The 17,180-nt window shown below is 45.8% G+C and overlaps 1 protein-coding gene across 1 annotated transcript in view; it reads right to left on the reverse strand.

The window, feature by feature from the left end:
• Nucleotides 1-1,229, reverse strand: part of LOC124775731 (odorant receptor Or2-like) — a 102,887-nt gene extending 101,658 nt beyond the window's left edge. The window contains exon 1 of the mRNA XM_047250559.1: nucleotides 1,144-1,229. Coding sequence (XP_047106515.1) covers nucleotides 1,144-1,229 — 86 coding nt within the window. The remainder of the gene's footprint in view (nucleotides 1-1,143) is intronic.
• Nucleotides 1,230-17,180: the final 15,951 nt, after the last annotated feature.

Below are 17,180 nucleotides of genomic sequence, written 5' to 3' on the forward strand. Positions count from 1 at the left end.
AGCGTTGATTCTTGCCGGCCTGAGTGGCCGAGCGGTTCTAGGCGCTACAGCCTGGAACTGCGCGTGCCTCGGACATGGATGTGTGTGATGTCCTTAGGTTAGTTAGGTTTAAGTAGTTCTAAGTTCTAGGGGACTGATGACCACAGCAGTTAAGTCCCTTAGTGCTCAGAGCCATTTTTGAACCTTGATTCATGGCACTGGTGGTCCATGCTAAAGGCACTACTGATTAAAAAAAAAAAAAAAAAACACTGATGCTCGAAGAGTTAAGTTTTTTGGAGTTCACTAAGAGCTCTCATTCTCAAATACTGTATGAATGTAATCTGGGTAACTTGGGCGCCGTGAGTTCACTGCCTCAAGACTCATATACAGTTTCTAACTTTAATGCTTGACTTATTGTTTTAAATAGTTTACCTTAACACCTTACCTGTTAATACGTAGATTACGACAGCAAATTAAATTTTTAGATTCGGTAATATTTGTATCAAGCACTGAAATTCAAATATTTATGTCCCAGGAAGCTCCAACTAAGACCACGCATCATGCACTGTTTTAGCCGTTTGGTAATATACTAATGGGATAGACCACAATAGTGCTCAGTGCCTGGGACCCGAACACCAACAGCCGCTGGGCAACGCTGCGCGTGTTGAGCAACTTCAGCAACAATGAGCCGCTTCTGTGCCATCAGACTTCCTCATGTCAACGGCTTGGAAACTGATCAACCTTTAAGAAGCTTCTATAGTTCCACTCATTGCCACATGACAACAGGCAGACCTCAATCACCGACCCTGTTCCAGACATTTCTGTTCCACACAGAAACGCAGCCACTTCTGTCGAGTCAGTGGAGGGCCGCAGCATTTGAATCCCTGGGTCTAGGCCGTCATGGAAGTCGACGAACTGAGCAATGCTGATGCACCCAGACTTTGTTGGTCGAAGCCTTAGAGCCACACCTTAAATACGTCACAGCAGCCAACACGACTGCCGGGCTCTGAACCATCGACTGCTTCCTCACCACCCCGGCACTTGGCAGCTCTGCACTCTGCTGCCTCCACGAGATATCGCCACCGGGATCCTGCTGCTGTGTCATGAGCAGCGCACGATCGGCTGCCACCCAGCTCCACGCCGCCAGAATCCGCCTGCGCTCACCTGTGCTCTCCAGCCATTAGTGCAGGGTTAGATCTGTGCAGCACCGCAAGCTGCCGAAAGTTTGGAAACGCCGCTGGCTGCCCCATGCTCACAAGTGCCAAGACCAGTGCGTGGCTACCATCGCCTACTCAGAGCCAGCTACGCCAATTCATTTCCACCTCTCGAACTACGTCTATATCCGACAGGCCGTTTGGTTTGCTTTCCTCGCCCTGTGCTACAGGAGGAAATATTACAAGCTGGTGCTTGAGCATGCCAGATATGATGGTTCACCCAAGTGACTGTTAAGGCTTGATGTATTAATAAAGAGCTGTTTGTGTTCAGTGCTTGTTGGTCTGCAGCTTCTCACAACGTCACAGGTATTTTCAGAGACATCAAAAGAACCTAGGACGTCCCAGGTATGAGACGAGCCTATCGTGACACACACCAAAATGGCTCCCACCACACACACCAAGATGGCTCCCACCAGCCAGTAGCGATCATCGCACGTCCCGCCCATGACAAAGTGGTGGCAGCGGTGGCACAGTTAGGAAATGAAAAAGAAGTTACACTTCATTCTGATGACAGAAGACTTTAATGGTGATTCAACTGGGACTGCAACATATTTGAGTAAGAGTGAAGACTTTCGGTTTTCACTGGTGGGATTCGTATATTGTGTTATCTTTATATCCCTGTATCCTATACCTTTGCATCCCTGTTTTTCACTTAGTTATATTTGTGGGGCTATTAGCAGATCACATGTTCGCCCTGGTAGCTGAGTGGTCAGCGTGACAGACTGTCAATCCTAAGGGCCCGGGTTCGATTCCCGGCTGGGTCGGAGATTTTCTCCGCTCAGGGACTGGGTGTTGTGTTGTTCTAATCATCATCATTTCATCCCCATCGACGCGCAGGTCGCCGAAGTGGCGTCAAATCGAAAGACCTGCACCAGGCGAACGGTCTACCCGACGGGAGGCCCTAGCCACACGACATTTCCATACCAGATCACATAGTCCCATGCACCATGTAGCATAATGTAATTTTCGGGCATGCCACCGAAAAGAGCATTACGTAAGTCAGCGCCGGAAGTGCTCCTGCCTTAGCCATGAAAAACCATGAGTACCGAGACGACTTAGGAATAGGCCAAAATAGCCGTAGGTTTTTCTTGTAAATAGAAATTTTGCAAAGTAGAATGAGTATTGTAAATAGTGAAGTCTAGGTAACAGGTTAGAGAAACTTTCAGGTTAGACTTAAATTACCTGGTACATGTGAATAATTAGAACTTACCTTATTTAGTAATAATGTAGATTGACTTGTGGTTGCTCAGCACTGACCAAGCAACTAGTGGTCCAACAGTGGCAATGAAATCAGACTGTTTAGATCTCCTGACTATACAGTACGCGACGCAGATCCAAAGCAGAGGCTCCAAGGTTGAGGCACCACATGGATGTGAGACGAGGTCATTGGCCCTGATAGCGTCAGTTAAACCACTCCATGTCTGCTGGGACACAGTGCACTTGATGGCAGAGAATCAGAGAATAACATCTGTGTAGTTTTGACATTATGGAAGAACTAATTGGGTACTAGGGTAAGTTTTATGAAGTTTTTCAAAGATGTATTATGGGCACAAAAGGGTTGCTTAAAAGCAACTGTGACCCAGGAAGCAGTCTCTTGAAGTGAGAGGTAAAGGTGAATATTGGTCACAGGAGAGTAGCTGAAAAGCCGTTGTGACCCAGGAAGTATGTCAATGTATCAGAGAGTGACGAAGAGCCGCTGGCCTACTTGTATTCTCTCAGACTGCGAGGTACTTGTGAGTTTTGATATTAACGCTTCTTGTCGATTATCATGAGGACTACTGTGCGAGGTATTATGTTCGTTTATTGATGTAAGGATGTTAGCATCAGAGACCGGGTACTATTGCTTCCCTAAATGCGGGGTATGAGTCTGTATTCGAGTTATTATAAGTATGTTATGTAAGAAATGTGAGAATGTGGGAAATGAGAAGTTTAGCATGCAAATGGCAAGATGTAGCATGACGTAGATGCTTACAAGTCTAAAAGTGAGAGCTGAAGTGAAGTAAGTACAAATAGGGACATAGAGACTCAGAGTTTATGAGATAACGTAAATAATATAAAGGACGAAGTGTCACCGTGATTGAACTGGAGGACACAACACGTAAATATCTGTCAATGTATCAGTGTGTATATTACAGGAATCAGAAGGGCTGGATTTTCCTTAGGGCGCAGAAAGTGGAACAGGATTGGTCACAGCAGTGCTCAGTACCTTTCACAGGGCACGGGGGCCCGAACATAGACTGTTACCAGGCAACACTCCGCTTGTTCGGCATCTTCAGCAACAACGAGTTGCTTCCAAGTCGTCAGACTTTCAGACGTCAATGGCCTGGGCATTGGTTTAAATGGTTCAAATGGCTCTGAGCACTATGGGACTCAACTTCTGAGGTCATTAGTCCCCTAGAACTTAGCACTACTTAAACCTAACTAACCTAAGGACATCACACACATCCACGCCCGAGGCAGGATTCGAACCTGCGACCGTAGCGGTCTCGCGGTTCCAGACTGCAGCGCCTAGAACCGCACGGCCACTACGGCCGGCGCCTGGGCATTCATCAACATTCAAAAAGATTCTGCAGTTCAATCCAGTACTGCATGACAACAGACAGATTTTGGTCACTGACCGTGTTCCAGATGGTTGGTTAGTTGATTTGGGGGAGGAGCCAAACAGCGAGGTCATAGGCCCCATCAAATTAGGGAAGGATGGAGAAAGAATTCGGCCGTGCCCTTTGAAAGGAACCATCCCCGCATTTGCCTGAAGCGATTTACAGAAATCACGGAAAACCTAAATCAGGATGGACAGACGTGGATTTGAACTGTCGTCCTCCGGAATGTGAGTTCAGTGTGCTAACCACTGCGCCACCTCGCTCGGTCGTATTCCAAACACTCCTGTATGACATGTAAATGCATCCACTTCCACGCAGTGAGCGCAGAATAGCTGCATTAAAAATTCAGGGTCCCTCCCGTCATAGATATCGATCAGCTGGGCAATGATGCTGCACCCAACGCCTGTCGCAGCCTTGTAGCCATACCGTAGCTACGTCACAGCTGCCAACACCACTATCAGGCTCTGTATCATCAATACTACCTAACCGTCCCGGCACTTGGCAGCTCTGCAGTCTGCCTCCTCCATGAGACTTCGCTACTGGGATACTGCAGCCATCTCATGGCTGGTGCAGAATGGTCTTCCAGCCAGCTCCATGACGTCGAAATCCGCCACCGCCCAACAATCCTTTCCAGCCACTGGTCCAGTGTTAGACTCTGAGCGGCGATGCGAGCTGCTGAAAGTTAGAAAATACTACTTGCTACTCAATACCCACATCAGTGCCAAGACCAATGAATGCCACCGCTGACTCGGCGCCCAACCTGCCAGCTACTCCTAGTCAGCACGTCACTTTCCAAGGAGCACGTGTGTCTCACAGGCTGTCTGTTTCGTCTTCTTCGCCACCGAGGAAGGTGGCGCAGTGGTTAGCTCACTGGACTAGCATTCGGGAGGGCGGCATTTCAAAACCGCGTCCGGTCATCCTAATTTAGGTATTCCGTGATTTCGCTAAATCGCTTCACGCAAATGCTGGAATGGTTCCTTTGAAAGCGCACGGCTGACTACCTTCCCCAGCCTTCCCTAATCCGATGGGACCGATCGCCTCGCTGTTTGGGCCCCTCCTCCAGACCAACCAACCAACCAACCAACCAACCTTCTTCGCCCGCCGCGACGGGTCGATTCCAAACCACGACAGAGACGAGAGCGCACACGAATGACTGTTCAAGTTTAATGGATAAATAAAGAACGGTTTTTGTTCAGCGTTTGTTTGTCTGGAGTTTCCCACAACGTCACATCTATTTCCAAGTCTGTCAAAAGATCGCAGGACACTCGAGTTGGGAGCCGATCCCATCTCGACACGCACTAAGCCGGCTCCCACCAACCAGCAGCGGTCATATACAGGGGGATTCAAAAAGAAAGAAATATTTCAATGGTTTACTACAGACAAACTACAAAATATAGAAACGCATTGCCCACGTTACTGAATAGAGGAGTGTTCAAAGTTTTCTGTTCGCACAGACTCTGTATCCTATACTCAGCATAAGCATCACGCATTGCTCGAGAAACATCGGAACAGTAGCCCATTCCATTCCACACAGGAATCAACAGGTCCCTGTTTATTGAATCGAAAGTTTCTACAATTCGACTTACCAGGTTCTGTGGAGTAGCTGCCATAGATGGGACAAAGCGTCTGTCTTAATTCTCGCAAGGCGTGTAGTCTGGTGATTTGGGAGGCTAAAAGCAATGAACAAGATCTTGTCCACCTTTCCTTACCCAACAATGTGGGCGGTGTTGTTAAGATAACGCCCCACCTCAGGGTGAAAGTGAGGCGGGCGCTGTCATGCATAAAAATAAAATCATTGGACTCTTTGTGAGGTTGAGAAAACAGCCAATTTTGCAGCCTGTCCAGATATGACATTCCTGTCACAGTCAACCATGCAAAAAAGGAAGGTCAATAAACTTTGTGAATAGAAACGGCACTAAACGTATTCAATTTCGATGATTCTCTTTGAGACAAAGACGCCAGGACTTTGTGACTCCTTAATTCTCACATTATGACGGTTAACTTTACCCGATGGATGAAACGTCTATTCGTCCGAAAAGAAGTCATACGGAAAAAGTGTCCTCTGCCTTATCCTGGAGAACTGAAACACAAAATTCGTTACTTGTGTAATGGTCGCCTGGACACAATTGCTGCAGTAACAGCAACTTGTAAGGCTTCATACGCAGGCGTCGTTTCAGAACACGCCGCACCGTTGTTTGAGGAAGTTGATGTTCCCGGCGTGCCCTTCTTCTGGGCTTTCGAGGGAACAGTGTGAACGCATCTCGGATACGTTCGACATTTCCATCGGACATGCTTGGCCGACTAGTGCTCTTCCCTTTTCACACGCAACCAGCTTCCAACAATTTTTTATGCCAGTCGTAAATCAGCTTGTGCAGAGGCGGCTTCTTCTTGAATCGACGGCGGAATACACGATGCACTCGAACGACGGATTGATTTCTCTTGCGGTATAGTCGCCAGATAGCTACAAACAAAAAACAGCGCAGTTTTGTCAAAATTTGCAATCCTCCTCTATCCAGTGATGTGTGGAGTGTGTTTCTTTTATAGTTTGTCTGTAATGGATAACTGAAATATGTGCTTTCTTTTTGAATCACCCAGTTGATTACCTTGTGATTTGAATAAAAATGTGAATTATTCTTTAAAGTAAATTCTGATTATCAGGTTTGTCAGTAGCTCATTCCTATTTGTTAAGCCTGAGTTAAACAAGAGTGCAAGCGTGTGCAGTATGGTCGAAGGCCGTAGTATAGGGTGTCCATAAATTGTCTTTACAAATTAAGACTTTACTATCGTTGGAACTATACTAGATATTAACAAATGGTTTACAGCACGTGAGAGATAACTCATACAGTTATTTAACCATCCTCTGGTGACACAAATTTGTCAGAAAACTGCATTTGCGAACCTGAAAAAACGTGGACGCCATAGAAGGAAACTCCGCTTGTGGCCTGGTTCATACAGAAGTAGTCCGATGCCCAAGTGCAACGAAACTTCCAACCAGGCAATCACCGTCCCGACTGACTATTCGCACTCGGCATGTTATTTATGGAAACAGGTAGTGTTCTGCATAAAGCGGGGCGGGTCGCCCATAAGTTTCAGACGCCAACGTGGACATGATACGGTATGCTTTTGCAAGGAGTTCGACAAAATCGGTGCCTACGGCGGCCAGAGACTTGGAAATCAGACGCTCAACAGTGCACATGTCTTGAATAGGAGGTTACTGCTACATCCCTACAAGGTGCAGGTGCTTCAGGCATTAAACCCTACGGAGAAACCTCGGCGCGAGCAGTTTGCAGTGGATATGCTAGACAAGACCGACGCAAACAATGACTTTTTGGAAAAGATTTGTTTCTCCGATAACCCAATGTTTCATGTATCCGACAAACTGAATCGTCAAAATGTTCATATATGGGTTCACAGCATCCTCCTGTAACACGTAAAATGGAAAGAGACACTCCTAAGGTCAATGATGTACAGATACACCATTGGTCCATTCTTCATCACCGAGTCTGTCGTCAATGGCAGCGTTTACCTGTACATGTTACAAGAATTTGGCGTCCCACAACTGGAACACCTGCAGGCTGATGACATGTTCCAGCAGGATGTAGCAAAACATTATGAGTTATCTTATCACATGTTGAAAAGGATTTGTGGCTGGGCTGTTGTACGTGTTGTATATTGCCTGTTTCTTCCTACAGCTTCCCCCCACTTTTTTCAGAATTTTGAATATCTTGCATCATTTGACAGTGCCGATGCTTTTTCCACGTCGACAAATCCAATTAACGGGTCTTGGTTTTTCTTTAGTCCTGCCTCCATTGTCAGCTGCAACGTCAGAATTGCCTTTCCCGTGCCTTTACCATTCTTAAATCCAACCTGATCGTCGTCTAACACATTCTCAATTTTCATTATTCTGTATATTATTCTTGTCAGGAACTTAGATGCATGAGCTGTTAAGCTGACAGCGTGATAATTTTCACACTTGTCACTCTTGCAGCATTCGGAAATGTGTGGATGATATTTTCCCGAAGATCAGACGGTATGTCGACAGACTCATACACTCACCACAAGAACGTCAATAGCCGTTGTGTTGCCATTTCCCCCAAGGATTTTAGAAAATCTGATGAAATGTCATCCACCCCTTCTGCCTTGTTTGATCCTAAGTCTCCCAAAGCTATTTTAAATTCTCATTCTAATACTGGATGCCCTATCTCTTCTATATCGACTCTTGTTTCTTCTTCTATCACATCAAATTTTCCCCTCTTAGAGGCCTTCAATGTTCTATTTCCAACTATCCGCTCTCTCCTCTGCATTTAACAATGGAATTACCGTTGCATTCATAATATTACCACCCTTGATTTTAATTTCACCGAACGTTGTTTTCAAAAAATGGTTCAAATGGCTCTGAGTACTATGGGACTTAACATCTGAGGTCATCAGTCCCCTAGAACTTAGAACTACTTAAACCTAACTAACCTAAGGACATCACACACATCAATGTCCGAGGCACGATTCGAAGCTGCGACCGTAGCAGTCGCACGGTTCCAGACTGTAGCGCCTAGAACCGCTCGGCCAGTGCGGCCGGCTGGAAGATATGATTGTATGTCAGTGTAACTTTGTACACTCGCAGACACCATCGGCTGGTATATAAGTGATTTTACATTTTGGAAAATACATGACCTATTCCTTTATCATTACTACTTGTTTCGCTCATAAACCGCCATCACGGTATGAAAGAAATACTCTGTTGCTATTAATGGGCCTTGGCTTCATATTTACGAATTTTCGATTTGCTAGATGTGCGCAATTGCAATGAATACACCAGCAGATTAAGGAAAGGCAAACCTACGTTTCTAGCATTTGTAGACTTACAGAAAGCTTTTGACAATGTTGATTGAAATACTCTCTTTGAAATTCTGAAGGTGGCAGGGGTAAAGTACAGGGAGCGAAAGGCCATTTATAATTTGTATACAAACCAGATGGCAGTTATAAGAGTCGAGGGACATGAAAGGGAAGCAGTAGTTGGGAAAGGAGTGAGACAGCGCTGTAGCCTCTCCCCGATCTTATTCAACCTGTATATTGAGCAAGCAGTGAAGGAAACAAAAGAAAAATTTGGAGTAGGTAATAAAATCCATGGAGAAGAAACAAAAACTTTGAGATTCGCCGATGACATAATAATTCTGTCAGAGACAGCAAAGGACTTGGAAGAGCAGTTGAACGGAATGGATAGTGTCTTGAAAGGAGAATATAAGATGAACATCAACAAAAGCAAAACGAGGATAATGGAATTTAGTCGAATTAAGTCGGGCGATGCTGAGGGAATTAGATTAGGAAATGAGACACTTAAAGTAGTAAAGGAGTTTTGCTATTTGTGGAGCAAAATAACTGATGATGGGCGAAGTAGAGAAGATATAAATGTACAATGGCAATTTCAAGGAAGGCGTTTCTGAAGAAGAGAAATTTGTTAACATCGAGTATAGATTTAAGTGTCAGGAAGTCGTTTCTGAAAGTATTTGTATGGAGTGTAGCCATGTATGGAAGTGAAACATGGACGATAAATAGTTTGTACAAGAAGAGAATGTGGTGCTACAGAAGAATGCTGAAGATTAGATGAGTAGATCACATAACTAACGAGGAGGTATTGAACAGAATTGGAGAGAAGAGAAATTTGTGGAACAAGTTGACTAGAAGAAGGGATAGGTTGGTAGGACATGTTCTGAGGCATCAAGGGATCACCAATTTAGTATTGTAGGGCAAAGTGGAGGGTAAAAATCGTAGAGGGAGACCAAGAGATGAATACACTAAGCAGATTCAGAAGGATGTAGGTTGCAGTAGGTACTGGGAGATGAAGAAGCTTACACAGGATAGAGTAGCATGGACAGCTGCATCAAACCAGTCTCAGGACTGAAGACCGCAACTAACTAACCAGTAAATGTGTTTCTACGTCTCAATTTGTGTAACATGTGAGTGGTATTGTTTATTCTTGCATACCAAGAGGATGGTTTATGGCCGCAACCGGTAGTAATGGTAAAATAATGAATACAATAGAGATCTGTGTCACTTATTTTTCAAAACATGTCACTATTGCTGATAGCCAGATGAAGAAAATATTAAATGATTGGAGTCGCAATTCTCTGCAACAGGTAGAAGGGCCACCAGAGTGCTTTGGCGTTGTTAGTATTTAGTGTTACTGCCAGGCCTGGTTGGGTATGTAAGAGGCTTGAACAGAGTCGGATGTTGAGTGATCACTGTGAGGGACATGGATGTTCCCGTCGCTTTTGTGAGACACCGTTATCATCATCTGACACTGTTTCAAAGGGCCTCGTTGTGGGTCTCTATTTGTCCAGCTCGTCGAATCGTGCAATATTCAGGTTTGTGGAGCATTCGGATTTGACAGTGGCCCGATACTGGACTGCATGGAAACGTGATGGCAGGCAGACTCTTCGTCAAGGTTCTGGCCGACCAAATCTGACTACCACAAAGGAGGATCGCTGTATTGTGAACCCAACATATCGTAACAGCTTCACATTTATGCCTGCTATGAGAGAACAGATAAAGGACTCCTTGCAATATACTGTGTCATTTCGCACCATTTGCTGGAGACTAGGAGCGGCTGGATTAGGAAATTTCCTCCCCATGCATAAGCTTCCGTCAGCTCCACAACAGAAATGGCCGCATTGGAGGTGGTACCGTGACCAAGAAGCATCGCTCTGTATCCAGCGACTAATCGCAGTGCCGCACCAGCCCAGATGACAAACTTCAGCGAGTACGGTGGTGACCTGCAGAGAGGTCCCATGTTTTTGAAAGGCACGGCAGCGTTACTCCGGGCATCATGGTGTGCGGAGCCACTGCTATGACTTCAGGTCTTGGCTGGTAGTGACTGATGACAGCAGAGCGGTTAGTCACAGATGTCCTGCAACAGTGTCAGATGATGATAACGGTGTCTCACAAAAGCGACGGGAACATCCATGTCCCTCACAGTGATCACTCAACATCCGACTCTGTTCAAGCCTCTTACATACCCAACCAGGCCTGGCAATAACACTAAATACTAACAACGCCAAAGCACTCTGGTGGCCCTTCTACCTGTTGCAGAGAATTGCGACTCCAATCATTTAATATTTTCTGCATCTGGCTATCAGCAATAGTGACATGTTTTGAAAAATAAGTGACACAGATCTCTATTGTATTCATTATTTTACCATTACTACCGGTTGCGGCCATAAACCATCCTCTTGGTATGCAAGAATAAACAATACCACTCACATGTTACACAAATTGAGACGTAGAAACACATTTACTGGTTAGTTAGTTGCGGTCTTCAGTCCTGAGACTGGTTTGATGCAGCTGTCCATGCTACTCTATCCTGTGCAAGCTTCTTCATCTCCCAGTACCTACTGCAGCCTACATCCTTCTGAATCTGCTTAGTGTATTCATCTCTTGGTCTCCCTCTACGATTTTTACCCTCCACGTTGCCCTACAATACTAAATTGGTGATCCCTTGATGCCTCAGAACATGTCCTACCAACCTATCCCTCATTGTGTTGCCAATTTTCAACAGATCAGTGCTCGTCCACACCTGGCACAAGTCTCTGTGAATCGTCTGCGTGATGTTGTGATACCCCAGTGGCCAGCAAGATCCCCACACCTGTCATTGAGAGAACACATGTGGCACCAGCTCAGACATCGTCCTAGAGACGGCATACAGGATATCAGTTACAGCAGCTGTGGGACAGCTTTATAACACTCTTCCGAAATGAATCAGCGCATGCATACAGGCCAAATGGGGTTCAACGTCATAATGATAAATGGGCCCACACTGCCAGGTTCTTTGTAAATTTGATTCGACTTTATAATCACTGAAATAACATCTCAGCCTGTGAAGTTCCATTTCGTTTGCTCTGCCCTCTCTGGGTGCTTCAGGTTTTATTTTCTTATTTATTATTTTTTTTTTTTAAATCAGGCAGTTTTGAATAGAGACATTAACGATGGGAGGTTCCTACCCAATTCTGTGGCATCTAATAGTCAGGCCTACTAGATGAGTGGCTTGCCAAGCGAGTGCAATTATTATTTGCACATCAGAAATATTTTCATGATTATCATCCCCACTGCAACAATGCCTGAAATATGAGCCCTAGTGCCTTTCAGTTAAGCTATAATTTATTCTCGTTCTTACTTTTTAATGCAACGAAATGGATAACGCATTTGGCTAAGAGCTATTGCACATTTCTGATGGACTCACTCCACCCTGGCAAGGCCACATTTCCTTCCTGTCGTACATATTTTATCCAAAGCATGGACAACCCAGCAAGAAAATGGAGGTTATGTTAAAATACCTCAATAAAGTGGCTACCCACAACTCAATAATCAAGACCACTACTTGTCTCATATATATCCTCTTTTATTACAATAAATTCTTTCACGCTAATGTTGTAAAATTTCTTGCATTACACTTAAACACAATAGTAAAACGAGTGATTCTCCACCCAGTGGGCATGATATAACATAAGCATTTTACTATTCTATGGTCTCGTAATGTTTCTGTCTATTGCTACTGTGCACTTTCTGGATTGTTAAGGAATCTTTTGCTACTTCATTCTCTTCCACACTCTCCTAATCTCATTCATTAGCAACATAACGAATTTACTGACTTTCGTGCTGTACTGGGAAAAATCATGCTTGATCCACTAAATTCGCTACGGTTTCATGCAAATCACACACTTTAAATACACATAATAAATCACATTGACAGTATAAAACACATCTCTAAAAACAAAATGTTTTGTTTTCGACTCGTTCTGCTTTCCCACATCAAACAATTGTCACCGCAGATTCACACGTCACTGACCGACGTAATAAGTTTCCTACCAGAAACTCTGGAGGATTTATGCACATCTCCCTGTGCGATGCAACCCTCATGGAGTTGCCGGGTAGATGGTGACTCACCTTAATTCACTCTCAGAATATCTGAATATCATGCTGGCGTCACACGAATGTACCTCATAATGGAAGTTTTGGTATCTTATTTATTTCACACACGGATCCTCAACTGAATGCTAGGACAAGCACTTCTAATTCTTTTTATTGCCTTATAGTCGGATTGAGACTCACACTGTGCTCACCATGTGGAAGTGCTTGTCTCTAATTCAAGTTCTGCACACGGAAATCTTAATTATTTTCCACTTAGATTTACAAAATGGTTCAAATGGCTCTGAGCACTATGGGAGTTAACTTCTGAGGTCATCAGTCCCCTAGAACTTAGAACTACTTAAACCTAACTAACCTAAGGACATCACACAGATCCATGCCCGAGGCAGGATTCGAACCTGCGACCGTAGCAGTCGCGCAGTTCCAGACTGTAGTGCCTGCAACCGCTCGGCCACTCCGGCCGGCTTAGATTTACACACGTAAGTATTTCATATTAATACTATCACACGCTAGTATTTCGTCTTATGATTACAACACATGGTTTCTTTGTGACTTCCGAAGAATCCTATGTTCCCCGTGAATTTTTAACTGCCTATCTTTTTCAGAACAATTTATATCAGCCTCCCACCAAAAGTTTCTGAAAAGAGAAATTATTAGTTCATCTACTCCTAAATATTCTACATGCATACCATTTTCATTTGTTTTTCTGGAGTGCACATAGAGCACGTCTTCAGACCTCAGGAACCAGCGACAGAGTGCTGAAACATGGCCGTTCATCCGGTCATCCCGCGCTTCCTGTAGAAGTGGGTGAAGACCTTGCCACCGTATTGGTCAGCCACATTGCAGGCCCTCTGGTGACCAGAGAACTGTTTCAAAGAGATTATATAATCTACCTTCACTATCTGTGGTCAGCAGACGACCAGCCATTCATTCAATTCACAAACATTAGCAAACTGGATTCAGGGATCTAATTTAAGGAAGTGCACATCTGAATAATTGAACATACAATTGCCCTTCTTTCCTACATTGGTATCCGGTTCCGGTGTATTAAATAAAACGGTGTTATTCTACAAAAACGTTGTTCTGACAAGAACAATAAAGTATGTTGTTGTACATCTTTTCTATTTCGGGCAGTACTGTACCCTTTCAAACAGAGTGCTCTGTTTCACAGAGGAAGACTGCACTGTAGTTCCTTCTCTAGATTGTCGCACAGATGAGAAAATGGTAGATATCGAAATAGACGACAGAGGGATAGAGAAACAATTAAAATCGCTCAAAAGAGGAAAGGCCGCTGGACCTGATGGGATACCTGTTCGATTTTACACAGAGTACGAGAAGGAACTTGCCCCCCTTCTTACAGCGGTGTACCGTAGGTCTCTAGAAGAGCGTAGCGTTCCAAAGGAATGGAAAAGGGCACAGGTCATCCCCGTTTTCAAGAAGGGACGTCGAACAGATGTGCAGAACTATAGACCTATATCTCTAACGTCTATCAGTTGTAGAATTTTGGAACACGTATTATGTTCGAGTATAATGACTTTTCTGGAGACTAGGGATCAGCATGGGTTTCGAAAAAGACGATCGTGTGAAACCCAGCTCGCGCTCTTCGTCCACGAGACTCAGAGGGCCATAGACACGGGTTCCCAGGTAGATGCCGTGTTTCTTGACTTCCGCAAGGCGTTAGATACAGTTCCCCGCAGTCGTTTAATGAACAAAGTAAGAGCATATGGACTATCAGACCAATTGTGTGATTGGATTGAAGAGTTCCTAGATAACAGAATACAGCATGTCAGTCTCAATGGAGAGAAGTCTTCCGAAGTAAGAGTGATTTCAGGTGTGCAGCAAGGGAGTGTCGTAGGACAGTTCCTATTCACAATATACACTCCTGGAAATGGAAAAAAGAACACATTGACACCGGTGTGTCAGACCCACCATACTTGCTCCGGACACTGCGAGAGGGCTGTACAAGCAATGATCACACGCACGGCACAGCGGACACACCAGGAACCGCGGTGTTGGCCGTCGAATGGCGCTAGCTGCGCAGCTTTTGTGCACCGCCGCAGTCAGTGTCAGCCAGTTTGCCGTGGCATACGGAGCTCCATCGCAGTCTTTAACACTGGTAGCATGCCGCGACAGCGTGGACGTGAACCGTATGTGCAGTTGACGGACTTTGAGCGAGGGCGTATAGTGGGCATGCGGGAGGCCGGGTGGACGTACCGCCGAATTGCTCAACACGTGGGGCGTGAAGTCTCCACAGTACATCGATGTTGTCGCCAGTGGTCGGCGGAAGGTGCACGTGCCCGTCGACCTGGGACCGGACCGCAGCGACGTACGGATGCACGCCAAGACCGTAGGATCCTACGCAGTGCCGTAGGGGACCGCACCGCCACTTCCCAGCAAATTAGGGACACTGTTGCTCCTGGGGTATCGGCGAGGACCATTCGCAACCGTCTCCATGAAGCTGGGCTACGGTCCCGCACACCGTTAGGCCGTCTTCCGCTCACGCCCCAACATCGTGCAGCCCGCCTCCAGTGGTGTCGCGACAGGCGTGAATGGAGGGACGAATGGAGACGTGTCGTCTTCAGCGATGAGAGTCGCTTCTGCCTTGGTGCCAATGATGGTCGTATGCGTGTTTGGCGCCGTGCAGGTGAGCGCCACAATCAGGACTGCATACGACCGAGGCACACAGGGCCAACACCCGGCATCATGGTGTGGGGAGCGATCTCCTACACTGGCCGTACACCACTGGTGATCGTCGAGGGGACACTGAATAGTGCACGGTACATCCAAACCGTCATCGAACCCATCATTCTACCATTCCTAGACCGGCAAGGGAACTTGCTGTTCCAACAGGACAATGCACGTCCGCATGTATCCCGTGCCACCCAACGTGCTCTAGAAGGTGTAAGTCAACTACCCTGGCCAGCAAGATCTCCGGATCTGTCCCCCATTGAGCATGTTTGGGACTGGATGAAGCGTCGTCTCACGCGGTCTGCACGTCCAGCACGAACACTGGTCCAACTGAGGCGCCAGGTGGAAATGGCATGGCAAGCCGTTCCACAGGACTACATCCAGCATCTCTACGATCGTCTCCATGGGAGAATAGCAGCCTGCATTGCTGCGAAAGGTGGATATACACTGTACTAGTGCCGACATTGTGCATGCTCTGTTGCCTGTGTCTATGTGCCTGTGGTTCTGTCAGTGTGATCATGTGATGTATCTGACCCCAGGAATGTGTCAATAAAGTTTCCCCTTCCTGGGACAATGAATTCACGGTGTTCTTACTTCAATTTCCAGGAGTGTACATAAATGACCTTGTAGATGACATCGGAAGTTCACTGAGGCTTTTTCCGGATGATGCTGTGGTATATCGAGAGGTTGTAACAATGGAAAATTGTACAGAAATGCAGGAGGATCTGCAGCGAATTGACGCATGGTGCAGGGAATGGCAATTGAATCTCAATGTAGACAATTGTAATGTGCTGCGAATACATAGAAAGATAGATCCCTTATCATTTAGCTACAAAATAGCAGGTCAGCAACTGGAAGCAGTTAATTCTATGAATTATCTGGGAGTACGCATTAGGAGTGATTTAAAATGGGATGATCATATAAAGTTGATCGTTGGTAAAGCAGATGCCAGACTGAGATTCATTGGAAGAATGCTAAGGAATTGCAATCCGAAAACAAAGGAAGTAGGTTTCAGTACGCTTGTTCGCCCACTGCTTGAATACTGCTCAGCAATGTTTGATCCGTAGCAGATAGGGTCGATAGAAGAGATAGAGAAGATACAACGGAGAGCAGCGCGCTTCGTTACAGGATCATTTAGTAATCGCGAAAGCGTTACGGAGATGATAGATAAACTCCAGTGCAAGACTCTGCAGGAGAGACGCTCAGTAGCTCGGTACGGGCTTTTGTTGAAGTTTCGAGAACATACCTTCACCGAGGAGTCAAGCAGTATATTGCTCCCTCCTACGTATATCTCCCGAAGGGACCATGAGGATAAAATCAGAGAGATTAGAGCCCACACAGAGGCATACCGACAATCTTTCTTTCCACGAACAGTACGAGACTGGAATAGAAGGGAGAACCGGTAGAGGTACTCAAAGTACCCTCCGCCGCACACCGTCAGCTGGCTTGCGGAGTATGGATGTAGATGTAGATGTAGATGTGCAGTTCGGTAGGCGACAGACAAGTGAAGCGATCGCCCGGCGTTTGGGATGGAAATGCATTTCTGCATAAGGGCCACCTCACTTTGCGCAAGCTGTAAGACATTGCCACTAGACTAGGTGCTCGACAGAGTGCCGCTACCTCTCCTTGTTTCTGTAGCTGATACAGCTCTACCTGGACAGTCTTTTGGAGTGAAAGGTAAGAGTGCCGACCTGGAAGCCGACGTTGACGGAGGCGAGCGTGAGGGTGCCGACCTCGGTGAGGGCGCCGATGTCCCCCAGGCCGATGCTGGCCATCTCGG

The sequence above is a fragment of the Schistocerca piceifrons genome, chromosome 2, assembly GCF_021461385.2.
Source record: "Schistocerca piceifrons isolate TAMUIC-IGC-003096 chromosome 2, iqSchPice1.1, whole genome shotgun sequence".
Lineage (NCBI taxonomy): Eukaryota > Metazoa > Arthropoda > Insecta > Orthoptera > Acrididae > Schistocerca > Schistocerca piceifrons.